This window comes from Typopeltis vanoorti, chromosome 10, assembly GCF_054136105.1.
Source record: "Typopeltis vanoorti isolate ZY-2024b chromosome 10, IOZ_Tvanoo_1.0, whole genome shotgun sequence".
Classification (NCBI taxonomy): domain Eukaryota; kingdom Metazoa; phylum Arthropoda; class Arachnida; order Uropygi; family Thelyphonidae; genus Typopeltis; species Typopeltis vanoorti.
Genome location: NC_143558.1, coordinates 140450627 through 140476997, shown reverse-complemented (window position 1 = coordinate 140476997; position 26371 = coordinate 140450627). Strand labels below are relative to the sequence as shown.

The 26371-nt window shown below is 34.3% G+C and overlaps 1 protein-coding gene across 1 annotated transcript in view; it reads left to right on the top strand.

Annotated features, from left to right (window-relative positions):
* The window catches only part of LOC150102839 (RNA-binding protein 28), a 230136-nt gene that overhangs the window by 41869 nt on the left and 161896 nt on the right, over window positions 1-26371 (top strand). The window contains exons 4-5 of the mRNA XM_090399233.1: window positions 2052-2134; window positions 13958-14033. Coding sequence (XP_090255359.1) covers window positions 2052-2134; window positions 13958-14033 — 159 coding nt within the window. The remainder of the gene's footprint in view (window positions 1-2051; window positions 2135-13957; window positions 14034-26371) is intronic.

Below are 26371 nucleotides of genomic sequence, written 5' to 3'. Positions count from 1 at the left end.
TTCAGACATTTGCAATTTTTTGCCACATTTTAAATATTAGTTTTAACATTAAATTATTGAGAGTGCTTTTGAATATCTTTTGCATTAGTTAAAAAGTAGATGCCTTAATCGAATTTCATGTCAACTATTTTCATATTTTAAAAGTAGTCATGGTCTGCAAACTTTGGCAGTACAATCCCTGATTAAGTTGATATATATTGTGGATAGGATGTGGATACGATGGGATTCCATCTCCACTAAGTCTTTTTGGATATTCATCTCCCATCGTATCCACAGTCTACTTCTGGGTCATTCCATCAGGCTTCATCTTGAATGCTTGTTTAGCCATTTTCTCCTCACCCATGTTTTATGCATGTCCAAACTATCTCAAACTGCTTGCTTAAATCTCATCAACTAGAAGTGTTGATCTATAGAGTTCATATAGTTCTTGGTTATGTCTTTTTCTCCATTCACCTGTTGTGTTATCTCTTACAGGTCCATAGACTTTTCTGAGGATTTTATTTTCAAAGATCTGCAATGCTTTTGCATCTTGGTCTGTTATGCTCCCGGTTTCTTCTCTATATAAAATATGCCTAATGATTGTATATTTCTGTTTTAACTCTGTTTGGTAGAATTTTGGAACATAATATTCACATTCTAGCTTTTATTTCTATAAAAGCTAGAATGTGAATTGTGTTCCAAGATATTTGAAGGAGATGGCATTTTTCAGGTTATCAATGGTAAAATGATAATTTTCCACTTGATTGTGATTTCTTCGTATATTTAAATATTCAGTTTTTATTCTGGTTGATTTGTAATCCTAGTTTTTAAGCAGTAGTTTTAAGTGTTCCAAATGTTGTTCTTCAGCATTTTCTTAATTCATATATCATCTGGATATCCTAATATTACTGTTCTGTTTATATTATCTTTTACAATTTCTCAAATGCATTTTTCTAATATGAAATTAAAAAGGATAGGCAAAAGGGAACCTCCTTGCTTCAATCCTGTCTTATATCAAAAGGTTCAGATCCAATTCCATTAGCTAATAATGCTTTAGCTGTCAGCAGTACAAATTTTGATTAAACATATTATTTTATGATGTCTTCTCTATGAATGCTGTCATATGCTTTTCTAATATATACAAATAAAATATGGGCTTGCAGATTCTCATTTTTTTTTTTATTAGTATCTAAGTGTAAACATATGGTCAACTGTTGATCTATTTCTTCAGAATCCTGCTTGATATTCACCAATATTTTCTTCAGCATAAGGTAAGATTCTTTTTAGTATAATATTAGATAAAATTTTGTAGCCTTGACGGTAGTGATATTCCCCTGTAATTTTCACATTCATTTTTGTTTCCCTTATATACTGGAATGATTAGTGATTCTTTCCATTCTGTGAGTATCTCATCTTCTTTCCCCATATTAAATTAAATGCTATTAACCAGCTTATGATGGTTAATTCACTACCTCTATATTTCATAAGTTTGACTACTGTTCCATCAGTACCTGGTGCCTTGTTACCTTTGAGCTGTTTTATACTTTCCTCTTCTTCAGCTAGTGTAAGTTTAATTATTTCTGGGTGACAAGTTTGATGAGTATTCTGTTTGAAAGATACAGTTGGTTCATCACAATTTAGGAGTTTGTTAAAATACTCTCTCCATCTCTGCTATTTCATCTCTAATGGCTAGTATATGCCCATTGCTATTGTTGATTACTGTTGTTATACATATGTGGGCCTGTCTTTTGCTTTTTATTTTCTGGGATTATTTACTGTAAAGCATTTCTGGATTTCTTCATTCATCTGGGGGATCAGTTGTTTCAAGTAATATTTGATTCAAACATCCAGCCTCCATGCCTGACATCAATTATTCCATCATACTGATCCTTCACCAAACTAAATAGGTCCCATGTCATGAAACTTGCTGTAGTACTGTGAGCTTTCAGCAACATAACATCGTAGTTACTTACCATGAGGAGTTGTTTCTAAGCCATGTAATATATATATATATATATACAAAACAGTAACAACTCTATGAGTATAATAAGATGATCTGGTTGATTTTCAAGCTGCAAAGAATCAAAAGAAACTTCATATAAAGAAGAGGAAACAGAAAAAGGCACGGCTTATAATACGAAATGTTGCTTTTCAGGTAAATAAAAGTACACTTTTTTTTTTGTTCATTGTTGTCTTCTCATAAAAAATCTTTTATTTTAAATTTTTATTGATTTTTTTCATCTCATAACATGTAATATATAAATTTATACATGCTTTAGATTATATATTTAGTTTAATCCTTTATCCAAGTGCTTTTGTTGGTGACACACACACACTGCTATCTATATTCCTATTATGTATTAATTAAGAGTGTAAGAATGTCATTGATTAATATATATCCAATTTTGCTAGCGAGTTGACATCATGAACTAATTGTTATTATTTTGAAGGATTCTCCAGGAGTTTAAGGATTCATTGAGGGATGCCCATTTTAGTCACTTATATGTGCCCATCATCTCTCCCATTGAAAACATTCACCAAAGATGCCATTAGTCAGTTTTCAGGAATGAAGCAGTCTATCCCCTTCCTCCCCATTTCCACCATAAGCTGTAAAATCTCACTTGTTTTTATATGCTATAATCCACTTACTAATTTGCATCTTTCTCTTATATCTCTTCTCTTCCAGCTGTTCCTGAAACTTTCAAGACATGTTCCATAAATCTGTTCTTGTGTGTAGTTCCATGTGTCAGTTATTATCTTAATTATCCATCTCTGGATCGCTTTGACCATCTTGCCGTCTCTTGGGACTGATGTGATCTCATTTGCACACAGAAGTCCAGATGTGATTTTATCAAAGCCTCATTAAATGTGAGAATAACTTCTTAATACCTACAAGTTATTATTCTCTTCATCAGTATAGTAATCTGATATGATGATGACTCAACTGCCTTATCACTGTAGCCCCAAACTTTCCCCAAGGCTCTAGCTTGACTACTTTTAGTAAATTACCATGAATATAACCTGCCTGCATTTGCCTACTTCTAAAATGAACATTGAACTGACATTATCATTTGTCCATATACAGTCAACCCTAACTATAGCAAACTCATAACAATCACAGGAATAGTGGAGGTAGGTAATGCCTCAGTCATCTTGCTCATGTTTTGTAATACAGTGACAGCTGAGTTGGATAAAGTTTACAGTGCTACTGGTGGACTTTGCAAAAGCCTTTGACTCGATACCACATGGAATTCTAACAGTAAACTGCAGTACATGGGGATGGATATAGGGTTGGTGAGATTGATAGGTGGTTGGTTGATGGAGAGATATCACAGAGTAGTTTATTCACGTCCAAAAGAAGGCCTGTTAGTAGTATGACACAGGGGTCTGTTCTTGAACCGCTGTTTAATTTGTTCGTTAATGATATAGGAAAGAAAGGATCTGAGAGGAACTGTTCAGTTATTTGCTGATGATGCAAAGTTGTGTAGAGCAATAGTTAATACAGATAATGTAAAAATTTTGCAGGATGATTTGGATAGATTGGCAAACTGAGCAAAGGAGAATGGATGTAAATGTAATGTGGCAAAGTATAAGATTATGCATTTTAGGGTGAAAAGATTACCAGCTGTATACCACATTGGTGTAACTGTACTCCAGGAAATTGACGAAGCCAAAGACCTGGAAGTGTTAGTGGATAGGGAGTTAAAGTTTACAGGCACATATCAAAAGTGGCTAAAACAGTTCATCAGATTACTTGGTTACTGAAGATTATTTTGTCAAGCAGAGACAAGCAGGTTATTGTTCCTCTTCATTGAGCCTTGATAAGTATCCATTTTGACTATTGTGTATAGATCTGGGCACCAGAGTTTCTTGGTGATGATAAGGAGGAGGCAGAGAGGATCCAGAGGCGAGTGACCAAGTTCTTAACATGATGATGTTTTATGGCCTTCTAAAATAAATCTACACTTTAGAGATTTTCTTATCCAAAAATATTAAAATCACTCATTCTTTGACTCATTCTATTACTGGATTGTTTAACATATATTTAATCACGTCTATCTACCAGACTAAGCACCTTGTTTTCAAAACAACAAAAATGTCATAGTCAATTTCTTTGTTAAGGCTTTTTCCAAAAATACTAACATTTTCTTCTTCTTTTCCATGGATCTTTTTTTTTCCCCCTTATATAGCACATAATATTATTTCTCCTGTCTCACTGACATATAAATATTCTTACCTCTTGCAGTTTAATTTGACGCACAATTTACTAATTTTTTTTGTACCGGAGGAAAAAAGTTTCTTCTACTACTTCATAACCAACATATCTATGTTGAGCTAATTCCGTCGCCCTTTGTAGTAGAAATAACAAATATATCTGGCTTCCTTAAGACAGATGATACTTTCCGGTCAGCGTTTCTTCAAACATTCCTTTGGAACATCGACTGAAATATCTTCTTTTATTTACTAATTACTTGTTGACAGTTTCAACTCCTCCAGTTTAAAGACTCACAGTTTTACTATTCTTTTTTGGAATCTACTATTAATATTCTTCTGACTGTCACATAAAACTAAATAAACTTCATATAAGAACAAAATTCCTCCAGTCAATGTTCTTAAACTTCCATTAGCTCTCTCTCTTGTTTTTCTGTTACTTGATACCAAATGCCCTATCTGTCAGCTGTCAATTACCCATCAAACTCCTCGGCGAGCATGCGCACTCCATGAAAGTGGCAAGCAAGAAGTTAGGTATAATGATTGACATGTTGTCTCCGTTAGCGTAATGAGAATATCTTTCTAAAACACAATCGAATAATTTTAAACTACAATAAAATTTCTGAAAGTAACACAACTATCCAAATCCAGTGAGTACATACATTTTTTAAATGCTTGACATTTCATTTTGACAAAGTAACATCAATGACGGGCGCATCGCAAGTGCCGACAATATGTGTCATGAAACCAAAACTAATAAAGTACTAACATAAACAATTAGTTCTTGACATGATGATGTTTATTGGCCTCCCTCGATGAGTATAAAGACTCCTTGGAGTTGCCCACAATAATAATAATAATAATAAAAGTTGGACATAGTGAATGTCTTTTAGCATAACATTCTATTTGTTGAGACTTTTATTAGTTTTCATTTGTTGTAGTGAATGAGTTTGTTATAGTATCACTGTAGTAACATTGACTGTGGCTAGTCTGTTCAAACCACCCTGCAGGGATTTTGTCTCTTTTTCCAAATTTAGCATCATGGACTTCTAGACATCCCCAGTATATAACCAATACTATTTGAACAACAATGGCCCAGAAACAGTGTTTCCTATAGGCTGTGCCCATACACACCAGTCAAAAAAGGGAACATACACCTAGTAACTACATGCACAAAGGTTTTGCTTTTGAAATTTCTGATTTAGAGTTGAGCATTTTTGAACATACTATAAAAATAAATTATATGATAGTTTATATTCCTGTGACTTGTAGTATTCATAATTATTTAAGTATAAAGAGCTAATAAGCTTCATTTCGGCAATGAAAACATTACTTAAATTAAGGGGATATTAAATCCCACATAGTTTTAAAACCGAATAAGAAACTCAGAGATTGGAATCGGAGAGTTTCTTGCCAAATATAGTAAACTATAAAGTATCGGCGACACTAGCGTTAGCCAATGCAAGTGATCCTAGTACGCAGCACAATACCGGGCAACTTGTTGCAAAGTGGGGGAAGTTCGGATCGCTATTCTTAGGTATTTTCCATAATGTAAAAACACATTTCCTAGGAAATGTATGCTGTTATTACATTATGGAGGGAGGTCCCTCCATAATGTAATAACAGGTTTATTGAGAATAAACCATCACAGTCTCCCTATGATTTGTTTCAAACTACTATCAGAATATAAGTTCAATATAAAAATATCACAACAAAAAAAAAACATGAAATCAAACAAGGAGTTATGCAAGGATGTTCAGTCTCTCCATGCCTTTTTAACATTTTTATCCAAGAACTCATTAAAGAAGCAATGTACTCAACAAAAGGAGTAAAAGTTCAATGGAAGACCATCACATGTCACATATGCAGGTGATGTAATTATAACAGATAACAAATCAAATCTGGATTCAGGCCAAATAGAGACTGTCAGGATCAAATCTTCACTTTACGGCAAATAGTTGAGAAAGCATGGGAATATAAAAAAGATCTGTATTTAAGTTTTGTTGATCTGGAAAAGGCATATGACAAGGTGCCAAGAGAGAAATTATTCAATACGCTACAGTTATATGGTGTCAATGGGGCATTATATCAATCAATACTTAGTCTTTATTTGAGTTGTAAGTCAGCAGTTAGAATTGAAGGAAGTACAGGAAGATGGTTTAATGTTAAATCTGGTTTGAGACAAGGATGTACATTATCCCCTCTGTTATTCATTATGTATATGGATCACATTATGAAGGAAAGTGGTATTAAACATGATATCAGAATTGAAGATGTTAATGTCAGCTCTTTGCTTTATGTGGATGATGTTATACTTCTAAATAAATCTGCTACAAGTTTGCGAGATTCCCTGACTAAATTAAATAATTGTTGTAATAGATATGGTATAAAGGTCAGCAATAAAAAGACAAAGACAATGAAAATAGGTAGAATCATTGAAAATATCAACTGTGTTATGAATGGAGAACCTGTGGAACAAGTAAAACATTTCAGCTTAGGCTCGACGATTTTTAGTAAAGACGGTAAATTAAATATGGAAATAGAGAACAGAATCAACAAAGCTGGTATGGTAGGACGTACGTCAATTGAATAAATTCATATGGAATAAGAGAGAAATTAGTCAGAACACTAAATTAGCTGTATACAAGACAGTGTTCAAACCAGTTTTAATTTATGGATCTGAGAGCTGGGTCAGAAGTAAAACACTTGACCAAAGACTAGAGACCGCAGATATGAGAGTCCTGAGAAAGATTAGAGGCATGAAGAGATGGCATTCAATGGCAATGTCATATTAAAAATAAGAATATTAGGAAAGAACTTGACATTGTTAGTATCCAGGAATGCGTTAGCAGAGCTATTCTCAGGTGGTATGGTCACTTAAACAGAATGGGCGAGGAAAGATTAGAGGTAAGGTGTAGAGACAGTTGAAGATGTCCTCCCGCGATGAGTCTTCGGACTCCTTGGAGATATCAGGAATAATAATAATAAAAACAAGTGTTCTCTGTCAGATTGGCAGCAAAACAACCCAGAGGAAGACCAAGATATAGGTGGATCGATACTGTACAAAGTGCCTTAAACGATAGAAATATAAGATCTGATAATATTGGAGTCTTGACAAGTAACAGACTGATTTGAAGGAAAATTGTAGATAGGAAGTTAGTGATGATGTAAATTTTTCATGTAGTACTATCATATCCTGTACACCTCCCTTGAGGGTACAAATCAGGAATTTGATGATGATGGACAAATCAAATCTCTAATACCTTGCAAAATTACAAGAAACCTGCAAAAATTATAATATTAATTATAAATTCAAGTAAAATTAAGTTAATGGTTTTAATTACCTAGGAGCATATTTGACTTCAAATTTAAATTATATATCAACAATAAAAGACTCTCTACATAGCATGGTCAGTGATGAATAAACTGAATGATATTTGGAAAAACAAAATTCCTACAACTCTGAAAATAAAATTATATGAAAGTATAATACTACCAACAGCTCTCTGCAGGGTAGAAACTTGAACCTTAAAAAAAGAACCAGAGAGGAAACTGTTGTCTTTTTCAAATGAAATGCTTCAGGAAAATCAATAGAACTCATTGGTCAGAATATAAGACAGATGCATAAGTGCTGAAAGATTTAATATCCCTAACTCAAAAATTCCATTGTTAAAAAGTATCAACTCAGTTGGTTTGGTGACATTGTGCGAATGGAACTGGACAGACTTCCTCACTTGATATTTGAGGGTACTACAGAGGATACAAGACATAGAAGAAGACAAATATTAACGTGGCATAAAGTCCTTCGAACTGCATTGGACTTTCAAAGCTGTTAGCATATGAAATAACTTGCTTTGAACAGAGAATGGTTGAAAGCTTTTATCCACATATGACTCAGCCTGCCTAGAGAAGAGAAGAGAGAACATAATGCCTTTCTTTTTTAATATTTTGATGATATCTTATTTTTGTGCCAGGTGGTGGTGGCAACTGGCATGCAGACATAGGGAAAGGATATAGATCTCAAAAGTAAGATTGCTATAAACTGAGTTGAGAACATCCAAGAAGAAAATGGATCTATTAGATATATCTTTTTCTGTCCCTAATGCAAATTGATTTCTTGATTTAAACCATTAAGGAAGTCAGTGAAGTTTTGAAGAGATTCTTTCTTTTATGGTTACACAGTGATTGATCAGCATTCATATTTACTCTCAAAATGCTCAAACATAATCCAAATCTGAACAATAACGATGGTCTAACATTCCAAGAATGTGGAGGACCCATTTGCAACCAGAACAAGCCAAACAAAAATCTCAATACAAGAAGACTTGAAGTGTTTTTTTTTACATTCAATAGCAACTTGAACTGTACAAGTCCAGAAAAATATCGTAGCATAACAATCTGAACTGTACAAATCCAGAAGAATCTTGATACAGAATTTTAGCAGAATTTATTGTAGTTTTTTATTTATTTTATTATTAATTTTTTATTTTTATTTATTTAATTTTTTTTATTATGTTTTATTTATTTATTATTATTATTATTTTTCTTTTCTTTTTTTTTTTTATCACTAGAGGTCAGGCTAAAAAAAAGATTAATTAACAGCATAGATTTAATTTACCTTTATAGCGTGCAACAGCATGTAGCTTGGTTCCTATATACATGTATCTTTCTGATGACTTCAATTTAAATTTTTTAAATTGAGGTCATTGAGGACCTTTTTTAAATCTCTTCTCCATGACGTAATTAGTGTACCCACCAAGTTGGAAGGTATTTTGTTTACTCATTCTCTCTCTCTCTCTCTCTCTCTCTGAAGATTGCGCTAAACAGGGATACTTTAATTTAAAACACCCTGTATTTCTAGTGTATCTCGACACTTTCTTACCATCATCATTTGCTAAGGTTATTCTTCTGTAGCCATTCTTTGTTTTTCTTGCAACATGGTGATAAAATTCTCTCATATTTGTCTAAGCCTGTTTGGGTACTTCTTTCATAATCAAATTTACCTTCCTCACCATATCGTCATTCTACTGGTCTGTGATTTGTGCTGCTCCTAAGCTTTGTTATTGCTCTTCTCACAATGAATCCACACCCTTCTCTTTTTTTTTTTTTTTTGTAGTATTCATATTCATCTGTTTTTAATGGTACTACAACACAATGATAAAGGAAGGCAATGGTGCTGCACCACCTTGTTCTGAAGTGATTCCCCAGTAACATAGCATATAATTTCTAGCCCACCAACCATTGGGTAGATGGAAAACACACAAAATACCAATACAATAAATAATAAAAAAAATGTTTATTAATTTGTGTATATTTCACTGGATTTCAAACCAGCATTTTCAGAGCATAACTACTTGTTACATTATAATAAATTTAGTTTAATCCTTTATCCAAGTGTGAGCAAACAAAGTTTGCACCTGAAAATATCTTCAGGACTGGAGTAAGGTAGTACAACACCAGGAAACTCGTAACAAACGTGGAACAAGCTAACATCGCTCCTATCTCAGTATCTCTCGTAATGCAAAACACATCTCCTTGCAGATTTGTATAATGTTATGCATTAAGGGAAGGGCCACTACCCAGACTAGTTTTGATGTTTATTGAGGTCTCTTCAGTGGGAGCCAGGCCCAGAATTGGAGATACCAGGCAGAAGCAGTGGCGAGGTCATCTTTACCTATAAAAGTTGCCAAAAGGTGTGCCACCTTTTTTATTAAATTACTCTGGATTTAGATTAATGGCCCTTCCCTTAATGCATAACATTATATATATCTGCAAGGAGATGTGCTTTGCATTATGGGAGATACTGAGATAGGAGTGATGTTAGCTTGGTCCACCTTTGCTACGAGTTGCCCGGTGTTGTACTACCTTACCCCAGTGCTGAAGATATTTTCAGGCACAAACTTTGTTTGCTCACACTTGGATAAAGGATTAAACTAAATTTATTGTAGTCTAACCAAGTGAAAAATAAACTTTCAACATGCGTGGAGTTTATAGTACATGAGCTTTACAGTTTCAGTACATGTCTGATCCATATGGCATAACTGGAATAAAACATTGTCTAAAAAGTTTGGCTCTGTTTTCTAAATTTATTTTACTACATATGAAAATTTCATTCAAATAAGCTGAATTTTTCGTTTTTTTTTTCTTCATGAACGCTTCTTTTTCCTAATGTAGAAGTTCTTCCAATGTATATTGTTGTACTTGCTCTATTATTTGTTCTTCTGCATCTGGTTTCCTTTGATATTTGTCATTATTTTAGTTTTTTCATAGTTTATATATAATCCTACTTTATTTGATACTTTATTTAATTCATTCTTCATTTCTTCTAGTTCTGTTTTGTTGTCTGCTGTTATTACAATATCATCAGCATATCGTAAATTGTTTAGTTTTTTACCATTCATATTAATCCCTTTGTCACTTCAGTCTAGTGTACTCAGGGCATATTCTAATACTGCACTGAATAATTTGGGTGAAATGGTATCCGGTTTGGTATTATCCTTCATTGGAATCGGCTACTGTGTTCATATATAAGGATACTGCCAGTTGCTTTTGCTTATATATTGTTTGTTAGCTGTACATAATTTTGGCTTACTCCATATTTCTTCATTGCTATTAGGATTTCTTGTTTTTCAACTGAATCAACAATGACTTTTTTTTATAATCTATAAAACCTAACTACAATGGCAAGTTGTATTCTCTTTCTGCATTTTTCTGTTGATTCAATGTTTGCAGATGGTCATTTGTGAATCCAGTTTGTGTATTAGACTGAGCTTCATCCAATAATCCAATAAAACAGCTTATATACTTGTGACAGCAAGCTCGTAGGAGTGTAGTTTTTTTTTTATCTTTTTCTTATTTCTCTCTTCTTTTTTTTTTTTTTTTTTGAACAAGAGCATCATGTTAGTATTGTTCCAGCTGTTTGGTACAAATTGGCATTTTATTCTTTTTTCATTGCTTGTTCTGTTTTGAAATTTTGGGATACCTTCTTCTTCTGGTTTCCATGTAATAGTGTTTTCAATAGTGCTATTATGTTGTTATATTGATATCTTTGATATTGCATCCATTTTAATCTTCTAGGATTATTATTATTATTCTGTTTCATCCTGTAATTTTTTGTCCTCTGTTATTTTTTCTCTAACTATTCTCTGATCAGTTCCTATGCCTGTTGATTGATGACAGAAACATCTTTAAATATTCTTACGTGAGATGATAAAATATAATCTATTTCACTTTTTGTTTGTGCATCGTTCATATACATTTCCTGTTAGGTCTTTTCTTATAAAATGGTTTCATGGTATTCAATTGGTTTCTCATCATAAAGTTTAACATCATATTTCCCCTTTCATTCTTTCTCTTATGCCATTTTCCCACTCTACCCTTTTCCAGTTCATTTTTATTTTTTCCCAGTCATTGATTAATGTTAGCTGTAAAATTCTGCTATATCGGACACTGTCATAGAATTCTTCTGCGACATAATGTCAGTTTTTAATAGTTTTCTGTTCTGATGTTTGTACTATGATATATGCTATCCGATCTGATATTTGTGCACATTTGTGATCTTGCTTGCTGTCCTTTTAGCCCACTCCTTGGGCATATTAAAAGACCTCTTTGATCTTGGTTTTAAGGGGTGACCTTTTCCTGTTTTGTCCCATTTCATTTTGCTTATTTCATATTCTTGTTCTTCTGCCTTGTCATTATCTGCTGATGTTCTTACATTGTACGTAGGCAACAATGAAATTAGTTTTCTTAACACTTGCTTGTACTATTTGTTTTAGAGTAGCATGTCTGGCTTGAAAGCTTGGTTTCTCTACTGAACTAGGTAGAGAAAAACAGAGCATTACACCCTTTACAATCTCCAGTTTTCTGGAGATTGTAAAGCTTGGTGATGCAGATACTGTGGGCATTCCTGTATGTAGCATATTTGTTGTTTTAATGATTGGCAGGGGTATCTTTTCTCCCACAACGATGAATTGGCTTGGGAGAGGATTGGCAGTAGCTCATGTAACTAAAGCTGTGGAACGCCATAATAGAGATTTTCACTGTGTCATCCTGAAGGATAGGTAACCTGCCTCTGTTCTTACTTAGCCTACACTATTCTGTCTCAGAATATGCCCAAGTGACCAGTAGTTCCCATGACAGGCCAATGATAGTGTGAGAGTTTGTAGTTTGAGTTAACCATCTTTTTGAAGTGTCTGCACTTACACTGAACAAAACCTGATTTGTTATTTCACACAACCTCAACAACAGCTTTAGTAGAATGATCACAGCAAAATGAAATAATCACAGATTTAATAGTTCCAGTATTTTGTCTCTGTGACAGAGACATCATCTGAGATACAGTAACACACTCAAACAAAAACACATAAACAGTAAGTTGAAGATATTAGACCTGAAGCTTAAAGTCCTTTTATATGTGTGTTGGTAACCAACTATGGCTGTTGTGAAAGAATTACTGTTTCCAAGTCTTAGGAAATTTCACACAGCTATCGATTTTGTATTTATTTACATTTGGTTGGTTTTAAATCTACTCCTGATTCTGTAAGAAATCTCAAGTTTGTATTTGTTGCAGTTAAGCATATTAGTATCCCCCCCCCCCTATTTGCTTCCATTCTATGCAAAATAGAATATAGATGGCATAATTTTCCTCTTGTAAACCAGATAAATTCACTGGAGAATATACAGTTATCAGAAAGAATGTCCTTTCTTCAGTTAATTTCTTGTTATTCTAAAGCAATAACAATAGCTATTCTGAATGATTCAGATTAGTAGAGCATGTGATTTGTACCGTGAGTTTTCACTCGGATAAAACATCCCTGGAGCAATTCAATGTGGTTCTTGGTCTCCCAGAAAGACTACTTTCAGATTTTTATATGTTTGACAGCATCAACTTTTAGTAACCTATGCAAATATTTTATTTTTTGACTATGACAGTTTATTTATTTTTGTTGTTTTGTATATCTATTGACCATCGTAATATTTCAATGGATGCAATAAATTCATTGATCATTTTCAAGTATTTTGTCCAACTTGCACCTCCAATGTTGAGGGTGTAATTTGATTAACTCACTCTTAAAAAAAAAATAAATAAAATAATAATAATAATAAAAAAAATAATAATAATAAAAGATTTTGCCTGTGGCTCACAAAGTCTTTCCAGTAGGAAATGCAGCTCCTGGGAGGTGAAAGGTTGAAGTGGACTGCTGTAGAGTGTCCTCATCACTATGGAAACCAGATGATATTTGCACACAGTATCTAGATATGGTCTAAGGCCCTGTGTTTAGTGGTGCATTTGCCTGTTATCCCAGCTTGTCCTCTTTCTTATCACAATAGCAGTATTCATCTTTGCAGTTCTTGCCTTGCAGTGTTCTCTGAACATCGGGTCTCTGTTGGTCATCGCCTTCAACTCACATGTCTTATTCACAATTCATTGAATGGAATATAGAGCATTATGCTTCTACACTCTAAAGTCCAATTTATTAAAATTGCCATTCCACTCATTTATCAAAGCTATTAGCTTATTTAAATCATCCTCAAGGGATGTGACATCAGCATATAGTTTTTTTATAACTCTCTCTCCTTATAAACTCATTACTACTTATAAATTAATGACGGCCACTAATTTAATTTCTTGAAAAAGTTTTATATATATACACTTATATATTATATTTTATATATACATTTATTTGAAAAAGTAAATGTATATAAAATTAATGCATCTTGTAGTTGAGCATCAAAAATTGATTTTTTTATTTTATTTTTTATTTAGGTTTCAGAAAATGATTTAAAAGAGAAATTTGAAGATTTCGGTATGGTCAGTGATATCAGAATACCTAGAAAGCAAGGTGTATTGTTTCTTTATTCATATTGTATATCGTTAATTTTAGGTAGCTATTTACTATAATTTATGCAAAAAAAAGACTGTTGGAAAGTTATACATAATACCTTGAGTATTATGTATAGCTTTATAACACTTTTCTTTGTGATGATCTGCTCATACTGTACATTGCAATTATGACCAATGCCCATTCATACATCATTGCATTCACTCATGCAATGCTTTTCGATTATAACAAATACCCATTTATATGATGATGCATTCATACATACAATGATTTTCATGACATGTCACTCCAATGAATCAACTGACATACAATCTTCATGAACTGTTTGTTTATCATATCATTGCTCACTGCCTTGCTCTCTGTCTTTTGATGTTTCCCTGTCAATTATCAACTGCTTATAACTATTACTTTATTATTGTTAATAATGGCAGATAAACTTCAAAGTAAGTAATAGTGTACTTATGACCAATGCCCATTCATACATCACTGCATTCACTCATGCAATGCTTTTCGATTATAAATTGAAATCTTATAAATTTATAAGATGACTTATAAATCTATTACATTAGATACTAAGATTCCTTCCTTCCTGATTTATACCCATCTGTGGACCTGTAATGTACCGTGTAAGTGTTTGTCACCAAATACAATGGAATAGGGTGGTTAATCGTTATTCCTGTAGCGTCCTATGTGTCTGTACTTCAGGCTGGCTTGCCTATTTTGAGAGATGGGGAATCCGAGTTTCTAGGGAAAAAAATCCTCTACCTCTATATGAGAGCAGCTAACTCACCATTTGATTCAAAACACCTAATAAAGGTTGCTCATGTCATAGATGGTATTCGACCCCCAGTCTTTCCAATCAATGGGCTCGTCTAAACCAACTGAGCTATGGGGACTCTAGATTTAGTGATGATCATATGTTGAACACTGAGACATTCTGCAGCTTGTCTCAGTGTTCAACTTACCTTGTGCTACTGTTTTACAGTTGTTAAAAACAAATTTCTTGGTGAAGTCCCCAACTAGTTCCTACTACAGTTATCTGTAAATGTCACTCTTATTGCTGAAATAGAAAAAAAATATTTGTGTAAATTGATGACCAAACCGATTCAGAATAATTTTTTAATTTGTGAAAATAATTCTAAATTTTTCATTTGCATATCTGACATAAATAAATGCTTTATTTACATCATTTCCTCATATAAGACTGCTTAAAAATGTTATTAGACCATTATATGCATCAACAAATAGGTGTGGGGGAGCAGTGATTTGTTATATGATTGTGGTCTGTAACCTAAAGTTTCATATGACCGAGATATGCTTGCAATTATGTGTATGTGAGTTTTTGATTCACTTCTCTTTTTCCTGGCTTCTTCAGACTAAGAGCATGTTTGACAACAAGGAAATGATTAAAAGCTTAAAAGAATGTGCTCCACTCACTCAAAATGCTCATCATAATCATCTATGGGGTCAGCAGACTCATTGTGGGAAGTTTAACCAGCAACATACTTTATCATATTGAACCTTAAAATCCTTAACACTCTCAGCATTTACAGTGCATTCTGGTAATGTGCTCCACCCACTCAAAATTCGCATCATCTTTCTGTTATGTACCTTCAAAGAGTATACAGGATATTATGTCATAGTATGTTACTATGACAGTATTACATGATTAAATTTAGATTATTACTAGACCCAGAAGGACTTCTTCCTGCCATCTTGCTATCAAACACTTGTTTTGCTAACCTTTTTTCTCCCATTCTGTTAATCTCCTATCCACAATTTTCCTCCAAATTAGTCTATTTTCAGTTCATTCCAATATTGTCATATCTAACATTTCATGCATCTAAGACACTTCTGACTGAATCAACCCACCTTGACCTTGGTCTTACTTTGGGTCTCTCTCTCTCCTGCCATCTTGGCATCAAATACCAGTTTTGATAACTAAAGTATGTTCACATAAACAGAATGGGAGAACATTCTGTTTATGTGAACATACTGCCTTAGATTAGTTCTGCTGACACAGGCCTGAACTCTAACCATGCCATGTTCCTTCTGAATATCTTAATTTTTAATGATTCTGCAACTGTCACCTGCTTTCACTTCCCAGATTTTTCTGAGAACTCTCATAAATATGTGGTCTCTAATCTTTGATCATCATCATCATCATCATCAAATTCCTGCCATGTACCCTCAAGGGGTGTACAGGATATGACAGTACTACATGAAAAATTTACATCTTTACTAACTTCCTATCTACAATTTTCCTCCAAATCAGTCTGTTACTTGTCAAGACTCCAACATTATCAGATCTTATATTTCTATCGTCTAAGGCACTTTGTACCGTATCAATCCACCTATATCTTGGTCTTCCTCTGGGTCGTTTTCCTGCCAACCTGGCAGAGAACACTTGTTTTGCTAATCTTTCCTCTCCCATTCTATTTAAGTGACCATACCACCTGAGATTAGCTCTGCTAACGCATTCCTGGATGCTGACAATGTCAAGTTCTTTCCTAATATCCTCATTTTTAATGTGATATTGCCATTGATGCCATCTGTTCATGCCTCTAATCTTTCTCAGGACTCTCATATCTGCGGTCTCTAGTCTTTGGTCAAGTGTCTTACTTCTGACCCAGCTCTCAGATCCATAAGTTAAAACTGGTTTGAACACTGTCTTGTATACAGCTAATTTAGTGTTCCGACTTATTTCTCTCTTATTCCATATGAATTTATTCAATTGACTTCCCACCATACCAGCTTTGCTGATTCTGTTGTCTATTTCTATATTTAATTTACCATCTTCAGTAAAAATCGTGCCTAAGTAGCTGAAATGTTTTACTTGTTCCACAGGTTCTCCATTCACAACACAGTTGACATTTTCAATGATTCTGCCTATTTTCATTGTCTTTGTCTTTTTATTGCTGACCTTCATACCATATCTATTACAACAGCTATTCAATTTAGTCAGAGAATCTTGCAGACTTGTAGCAGATTTATTTAGAAGTATAACATCATCCGCATAAAGCAAAGAGCTGACATTAACATCTCCAATTTTGATATCAGGTTTAATACCACTTTCCTTCATAATGTGATCCATATAGATAATGAATAACAGAGGGGATAATGTACATCCTTGTCTCACACCAGATTTAACATTAAACCATCTTCCTGAACTTCCTTCAATTCTGACTGCTGACTTACAACTCAAATAAAGACTAAGTATTGCTTGGTATAATGCCCCATTCACACCATATAACTGCAGCGTATTGAATAGCTTCTCTCTTGGCACCTTGTCATATGCCTTTTCCAGATCGACAAAACTTAAATACAGATCTTTGTTATATTCCCATGCCTTCTCGACTATTTGTCGTAAAGTGAAGATCTGATCCTGACAGCCTCTATTTGGCCTGAATCCAGCTTGTTCTTCACCAAGCTTTTCTTCCACAATTCTTCTCAACCGTTTCTCAAGTATACTTGCATAGATCTTGCCAGGAATACTCAGTAGGGAAATACCTCTGTAATTCTCACATACAGTTTTATTTCCCTTTTTATATATGGGTACTATGAGAGCTCTACTCCAATCATCGGGAATTCGTCCCTCTGTCCAGGCTTTCTGAACTATGCAGTGCAGCCACTGTAATACTCTTAAACCACCATACTTCAGCATTTCTGGTCGAATATCATCTACTCCTGCTGCCTTTCCACATTTCAAGCCTTTGATGGCTTTTTCTACTTCAAGTATGGATATGTATTCCTGACTGCATGCCTGGTCAGTGTGTTTTATCATTGTGCTGTCATCACTGCTTGTTTCACTTAGCAGTTTTTCAAAGTAATTACTCCATACTTCAAGGATATCTTTTTCTCCTGTTTTCATGTCACCTTTATCATCTCTAACTCCTTTTACAGCACTCTTTCCTCCATTCCTAAGCTTCTTCAACAACCTCCAGAATATTTTGCCACCTTCTTGATATTTATTTTCTATATTCTTGCCAAAGTCCTCCCATGACTTTTGTTTAGCTAGTTTTACATACTGTTTAGCTTTCTTACATTTGTCTCTGTATTCTGTAAGAGTAAAAGCTGACTTATTTCCCAGGAACTTTTGATATGCTTTCTTCTTTTCCTTCACTGCCTCTTTAATTTCCTGTGTCCACCAGGGAGTTCTGATTTTTCTATCCTTGCAGACAACCTCACCACATGCCTCTCTGGCAAAATCAATCAATGTTTTCTTCAGAGTTTGCCACTGAATCTCCAAGGTTTGATTCCTGTTCTCAAACTCTTTCATTTTCTTTTCAATAATCTTTCTGTATTTTAGTCTGCAGTTCGCATCTGAGAGCTGCTCAACTTTTATTCGCTTTAAAACTTTCTTAGATGTTATTCTTTTCAATATGAAATTCAATTTTATCCTGCTCAAGACTAAATAGTGATCGCTTCCAATTTCAAATCCACTGTACACTCTGGTGTCCTGCACCAGGGAGAAAACATCACTATCAACAATAACATAGTCAATGAGACTTTTCTTATTCCTAGCCTCTTCTCTCCATGTGAATTTGTGCACATTTTTATGTTGGAACATGGTGTTAGTAATAACCAGTCCATGTCCTGAGCAGAAATCCAACAGATATTTGCCATTATTATTAGCTTTGCTCTTTTCTTTGATTAAAGCAAATTTTATCTGTGGATCTCAGATCCATAGATAAAATTTGTTTCAGTACTATGTTGTATACTGCTAGTTTAGTGTTTTGGTTAATTTTTCATTTATTCCATATAATTTATTCACCTAGCTCCACACCATACTAACTTTGCTCATTCTTGTCTCTGTTTCTATATTTAGTTTACCATCTTAACTAAAATTGTGCCTAAATAGCCATAGCATTTTTTATTTATTTATTTTTTTTTATTACTGATCTTTATATCACATTTGTTATTCAGCTCCCATAGACCTGCACAGTGGATTTATTCAGGAGTATGTCATCTTCATAAATAAAAGAGCTAAGTTTGATATCTCAGATCCTGAGATATCAAATGCCATGCATCTGGAATTCGATCCTGTGATCAGGCCTTCTGAATTATGCAGTTCAGCCATTGTAAAACTTTTGTACATCCATATTAGAGCATTTCTGGTCAAACGTGATGTCATTTCATGTGGAAACTCTAGAGAATCCAGAGATGAGTACTCAGAATGATTTCAGGAGTCTGGATTATTGGTTATGCTGAGTGGTTGCAGGAGTGTATTACAGAGTTTGGCAGATAGTGATGTGACCTTTACAAGTTAAGGGATTTTACCAGATTAATAAAGAAGGAATTATATAAAAAGAGTGGGTAAGAAGGAAGAATGAGAGGCTATCTGTGGAAATTTAAAATTGTGGTGAAGAAGGGTGTAAGGAGTAGACTTCTCACATGGGGAGTAGCTGAGAAGTGGAACACATTTGCCGGAGTGTATTGTGAATGCAAGGAGCGTAAATGGTAAGGTTCGATATGACTGATAGACATGTTGAGTGGACCTCCCATGATGAGTCTGCTAACTCCATGAAGGTTATTGTGATAATAATAATAATGGTATCATCCACTTCATTTACCTTCCTACATTTCGGGTTTTTGATGACTTTTCCAACTCAAGTATGGATATGTCCTAATTGCATTCCTTCGATTATTTTCACCTCTTATTTTATTAAGTATTTAATAAAGTAATTACTCCAGACATCTAGAACATCTTCAGTTTTCAAGTCACCGTTATCATCTGATTCCTTTACAGTACTCTCCTCTATTTTCTTAGCTTCTGGAGGGTCTTTTCTCCAGAACGTTTTGTCACCTTCCTGATATTTATCTTCTCTGTTCTTTCCAAGGTCTCCTTGTGACTTTTGTTTAGCTGCTTTCTTACATGTTTCTTTGTATTTTCTCAGAGCACATGCTAATTTACTTGTTTTGTATTTTTGAATATACTTTTTTCTTTTAGTGAGTTCCTCTTTAAGTTCTTGAGCCCATCGTGGAGTTGTGATTTTTTTTTTTTTTTTTTTTTTTTTTTTTTTTTCTTGTAGACAACCTCATCATATGGTGCCCCAGCTGTATCATTCTACATTTTCTTAAGAGTTTTCCAACTAGTCTCTTAGGTTTGAGTTGTCTTCAAACTTTCAATTTACTTTAATAATATTTGTATATCTGAGTCTATAATTCAGCTCTGAAAGCATCTCAACTTTGATTCTTTTTACTTCCAATCACTTTCTTTTTACATTCAATCACTTCCTATTTTCAGATCTCCTGTATACTCTTTCATCCTCCTGAATCAGTGTGATGACATTGCTATCAACAACTGAGCTCCAATGTAGGTTCATTGAGTTACATAAGTTAATTTTAAGTTCTTTAGAAAGATGTATATTTTTCCATATATTTGAAAGTTTGGTCATTGTAGGCCACTAGATTTATTTGTTTGATAGTTTCTTCATAATTTAGTCTGTCTGTGGTAAGTAATTAATTTTTTTTTTCACTTCTAAGTTAATTTGTTTTCTTTTTTTATCAGTTGCAATTTTTTGGTTTTATTAATATTTATCTAGATTGTATAGTAGCTTAACTATTTTTATATAGATTTTAAATCTGTTTATCTATATTATCTGTTTATTTTAAATGATGTAAATGTTGTCCATCACAATGATTCCCATGTTTTCTGGGCAAGATTTATGTTCATCCAGGCATAGGTTAACAAATATGGTGAAAGTATTGTTATGTTTTTATAGTGCTAGAGTGTGATATGACAACATTTCCAACAATTTATTTCTACTTCTTGAGTCGAATGCTTATTTGAAATCTATAGCAGCAGTCAAGAACCCCCCCCCCCCCCTCCCACACACACACACACACACACACATAATTTTAGATACTTTTAAAAATTTACAGTTGGCATCAGTTGTAGATCTCTCTCCCTCCCCTAAACGTCATTTGCTCATCTCCTAAAATTGCTCTTAAATTATTTTAATTATGCTTTGCATAATTCTTATAAATAATGTGTGCTTAATAATGTTATTGGTCTATAATTTGTACATTCTTGAATACAGCCTTTTTATGTATGTAGATTATTCTTCAAAATTTTCTCTCAAACATAATTTATCCAGATTTTTAAAAGTGCACTAAATAATGTTTTGCTGTTTCCCTCCATACTTCCAGAATTCTATTAGTATTCTTCATGAATTCTTCATTCTGAAGTAGTTCAGGGACCCAAGTACTGATATCATAGATACATTTGTTAACTGAAGTAAGAAACAAAAAAACATGATACCAGTATGAATGTTTTTCTCATTATCCATACAACAGGTGAAAAGCCAATACGGAAAATGTAACCCATCTTTATTCAGAAGTGGTTAGGACAGTTAGATTCTCCCCATACAATTCAGAAACTGCATTCTGTGATATTATTATCTGGAGGTTGTTGAAGAAGCTTAAGAATGGAGGAAAGAGTGCTGTAAAAGGAGTCAGAGATGATAAAGGTGACATAAAAACTGGAGAAAAGATATCCTTGAAGTGTGGAGTAATTTCTTTGAAAAACTGGTAAATGAAACAAGCAGTGATAACAGCACAGTGGTAAAAAAACACTGACCAGGCATGCAGTCAGGAATACATATCCATACTTGAAGTAGAAAAAGCCATCAAAGGCTTGAAATGTGGTAAGGCAGCAGGAGTAGATGATATTCGACCAGAAATGCTGGAGTATGGTGGTATAAGAGTCTTGCAGTGGCTGCACTACATAGTTCAGAAAGCCTGGACAGAGGGACGAATTCCTGATGATTGGAGTAGAGCTCTCATAGTACCCATATATAAAAAGGGAAATAAAACTGAATGTGAGAATTACAGAGGTATTTCTTTACTGAGTGTTCCTGGCAAGATCTATGCAAGTATACTTGAGAAACGGTTGAGAAGAATTTGGAAGAAAAACTTGGTGAAGAACAAGCTGGATTCAGGCCAAATAGAGGCTGTCAGGATCAGATCTTCACTTTACGACAAATAGTCGAGAAAGCATGGGAATATAACAAAGATCTGTATTTAAGTTTTGTCAATTTGGAAAAGGCATATGACAAGGTGCCAAGAGAGAAGCTATTCAATACGCTGCAGTTATATGATGTCAATGGGGCATTATATCAAGCAATACTTAGTCTTTATTTGAGTTGTAAGTCAGCAGTTAGAATTGATGGAAGTACAGGAAGATGGTTTAATGTTAAATCTGGTGTGGGACAAGGATGTACATTATCCCCTCCGTTATTCATTATGTATTTGGTTCACATTATGACGGAAAGTGGTATTAAACATGATATCAAAATTGGAGATGTTAATGTCAGCTCTTTGCTTTATGCAGAATACTGCTAAATAAATCCGCTACAAGTCTGCAAGATTCTCTGACTAAATTGAATAACTGTTGTAATAGATATGGTATGAAGGTCAGCATTAAAAAGACAAAGACAATGAAAATAGACAGAATCATTGAAAATGTCAACTGTGTTGTGAATGGAAAACCTGTGGAACAAGTAAAACATTTCAGCTATTTAAGCACGATTTTTAGTGAAGATGGTAAATTAAATATAGAAATAGACAACAGAATCAGCAAAGCTGGTATGGTGGGAAGTCAATTGAATAAATTCATATGGAATAAGAGAGAAATTGCTCAGAACACTAAATTAGCTGTATACAAGACAGTGTTCAAACCAGTTTTAACTTATGGATCTGAGAGTTGGGTCAGAAGTAAAACACTTGACCAAAGACTAGAGACTGCAGATATGAGAGTCCAGAGAAAGATTATAGGCATGAACAGATGGAATCAATGGCAATATCATATTAAAAATGAGGATATTAGGAAAGAACTTGACATTGTCAGCATCCAGGAATGCGCTAACAGAGCTAATCTCAGGTGGTATGGTCACTTAAACAGAATGGGCGAAGAAAGATTAGCAAAACAAGTGTTCTCTGTCAGGTTGGCAGCAAAATGACCCGGAGGAAGATCAAGATATAGGTGGATTGATACGGTACAAAGTGCCTTAGAAGATAGAAATATAAGATCTGATAATGTTGGAGTCTTGACAAGTAATAGACTGATTTGGAGGAAAATTGTAGATAGGAAGTTAGTAATGATGTAATTTTTTTCATGTAGTACTATCATATCCTGTACACCCCTTGAGGGTACATTGTAGGAATTTGATTTGATGATGATGATTATCTGAGATGGAAACACGTCAGCAACATTCTGAAAAAGTACTGAGAGCAACATCAGTGAGTGGAATATCGACATATAAACACTCATTTCTTGTAGAGGACCGAGATCAGAATAGGATTTCCTTGATGTTCCTGATGGAGGTATATTCTGAACTTAAATATTGGTAGGTGACTGGCGTAAGGTGCATCCTAATAGGTAAAGATGCTCACCTGTTTCTAATGAGGAACATTATCCTCACTTTTGATACACCTAAGCTTCCAACATTTGTAAAAGCAAGGTATCTCAACAGACATCTCCACTGAGATGCCATGAGAAATATGGACATGCCCAAACTGTCTGTAGTGGCTCTACCACTCATGTCTAACGTGGTAGTAAAGAGCATGATAACAATTCTTACTTGCAAAGAAAGTTAATTGTCAGCTGTCAGGGAAAGTATTCAGTTTACTACGATGCATGGCAGAATTGGAATAATAAAAGAAATATAAAAGATTAAAGAAAAAAATTATCATATCAGAAAGCAAAAAATTAAATTAGCCGCCAACACTCCTGTTCTCAAATTCTCTTATGCTGAGAAGTTGGTAGTTAAGAAAATGTCAACAGCAACTCACACTTTTCTCTTCCATCATCTGATAATTTCACTATACCTAGAATTTATGATTGTGAGTGCTTCTCTTGTGAATGCATTAGTCACATGACCTACAGTCTCAATTACTCAACTCAAAAAATGGTCCATTGCACTTTACACTAACAAATGATAAACGTACACATACATACCCCACTGAATAAGCTGACATCCACTGTTAGAAAGTTATAAAACAGATGAATAATTTCACACATATTCATAATAGAAATGTGGATTTATTAGACACTTCTCAAGGAAGTAATAACTCACAAATTACAGTCGATAAATCTGTTGAAAATGGGCGAGGTGATATAATTTGAGGCCTAGAAATTAAATTCAGGGGTGGTTAAGGGTCAAAGCTGTATAACTGAGAGGAGACCTCCACATAGCCTTTAAAGGAATGCGGAGAACTGACCAGGGCTACTGACCTAATGTCCAATTTTCACCTTCTCGTAGTGCACCCTGTTGGGTATCTACCTGGATGCTGAACGAATGAGGATGGGCTAGCAATTTGGGATTTAGCCGACCAAATTGTATTCTTATTGGCTTAAACCAATATAGAAAATGATGGTACAACATGACAAAATTTTATGCAAGCTGTGGTGTCGCTCGGTTAAACAAGACCCTCGTTTTTTTCACCAGGAAACCAGGGCGAACATCGAAAAGTCAGCTACTGGAACAAATCTGAAAGCACACCCCAACTCAACATCACCAGAGTTAAAGATCGGTACTATCACCATAAGAAGGCTGAATGGCAAAGAAATGGAGCTAGCTGAAGAATTAGATAAGTACCATATCGACATAATAGGGGTGACTGAAACAAAAAAGACAAAAACTGATGAGATCTTTCTGAGCAATAAATACAAAATGTTATATTCAGGAAATGACAATCAAGGGAAAGAAGGAGTAGCCTTAGTATTCAACACAAAATACGAGGCTAATCTTGAATGGCAGGCAGTCTCAAGTAGAGTGATGTGGGCAAATATCAGAATGGGGAATTGGACAATGAGACTTATTTGTGCCTATGGTCCCACAGAAGGTTCTACTAAGATAGAAGTGGAGGAATTTTTTGATGCTTTAGAAAAAGCAATTGACACAATGAAAAAGGAAAAGTTAGTCCTTGTTGGGGATCTAAATAGCAGAGTAGCAAATGATTGTCAGACATACAAAAATATTTTGGGAAAATTTAGAGAAAAGAACAAAGCTAATAATAATGGCAAATACTTATTGGATTTCTGCTCAGGATATGGACTGGTTATTACTAACACCATGTTCCAAATTTAAAAATGTGCACAAATTCACATGGAGAGAAGAGGCAAGAAATAAAAATCTCATTGACTATGTTATTGTTGATAGTGATGTTTTCTCCGTGGTGCAGTACACCAGAGTGTACAGAGAATTTGAAATTGGAAGCGATCACTATTTAGTCTTGAGCAGGATAAAATTGAATTGCATATTGAAAAGAATAACATGTAAGAAAGTTTTAAAGTGAATAAAAGTTGAGCAGCTCTCAGATGTGAACTGTAGACTAAAATACACAAAGATTATTGAAGAAAAAATGAAAGAGTTGGAGAACAGGTACCAAATCTTGGAGATTCAGTGGGATTGATTCAGCCAGAGAGGCATGTGGTTAGGTTGTCTGCAAGGATAAAAAAATCAGAACTCCTTGGTTGACACAGGAAGTTGCAGTCAAGGAAAAGAAGAAAGCATATCAAAAGTTCTTGGCAAATAAGTCAGCTTTTGCTCTTACAGAATACAGAGACAAATGTAAGAAAAGCGAAACACTGTAAAACTAGCTAAACACAAGTCATTGGAGTTGGCAAGAACATGGAAAATAAATATCAAGAAGGTGGTAAGGTATTCTGGAGGTTGTTGAAGAAGCTTAGAAATGGAGGAAAGAGTGCAGTAAAAGGAGTGAGAGATGATGAAGATGACATGAAAACAGGAAAAAAATTGCTAAATGAAACAACCAGTGAGAGCACAGTGGTAAAAAAACACTCAACAGGCATACAGTCAGAAATACATATCCATACTTGAAGTAGAAAAAGCCATCAAAGGCTTGAAATGTGGGAAGTCAGCGGAGTAGATGATATTCGACCAGAAATGCTGAAGTATGGTGGTATAAATGTCTTACAGTGGCTGCACTTCCTAGTTCAGAAAGCCTGGACAGAGGGACGAATTTCCAATGATTGCAGTAGAGCTCTAATAAGGGAAATAAGTAGAGTAGAGCTCTATAAAAAGGGAAATAAAACTGATTGTGAGAATTACAGAGGTATTTCCCTACTGAGTGTTCTTGGCAAGATCTATGCAAGTATACTTGAGAAACGGTTGAGAAGAATTTGGAAGAAAAACTTAGTGAAGAACAAGCTGGATTCAGGCCAAATAGAGGCAATCAGGATCAGATCTTCACTTTATGACAAATAGTTGAGAAAGCATGGGAATATAACAAAGATCTGTATTTAAGTTTTGTTCGATCTGGAAAAGGCATATGACAAGGTGCCAAGAGAGAAGCTATTCAATACGCTAAAA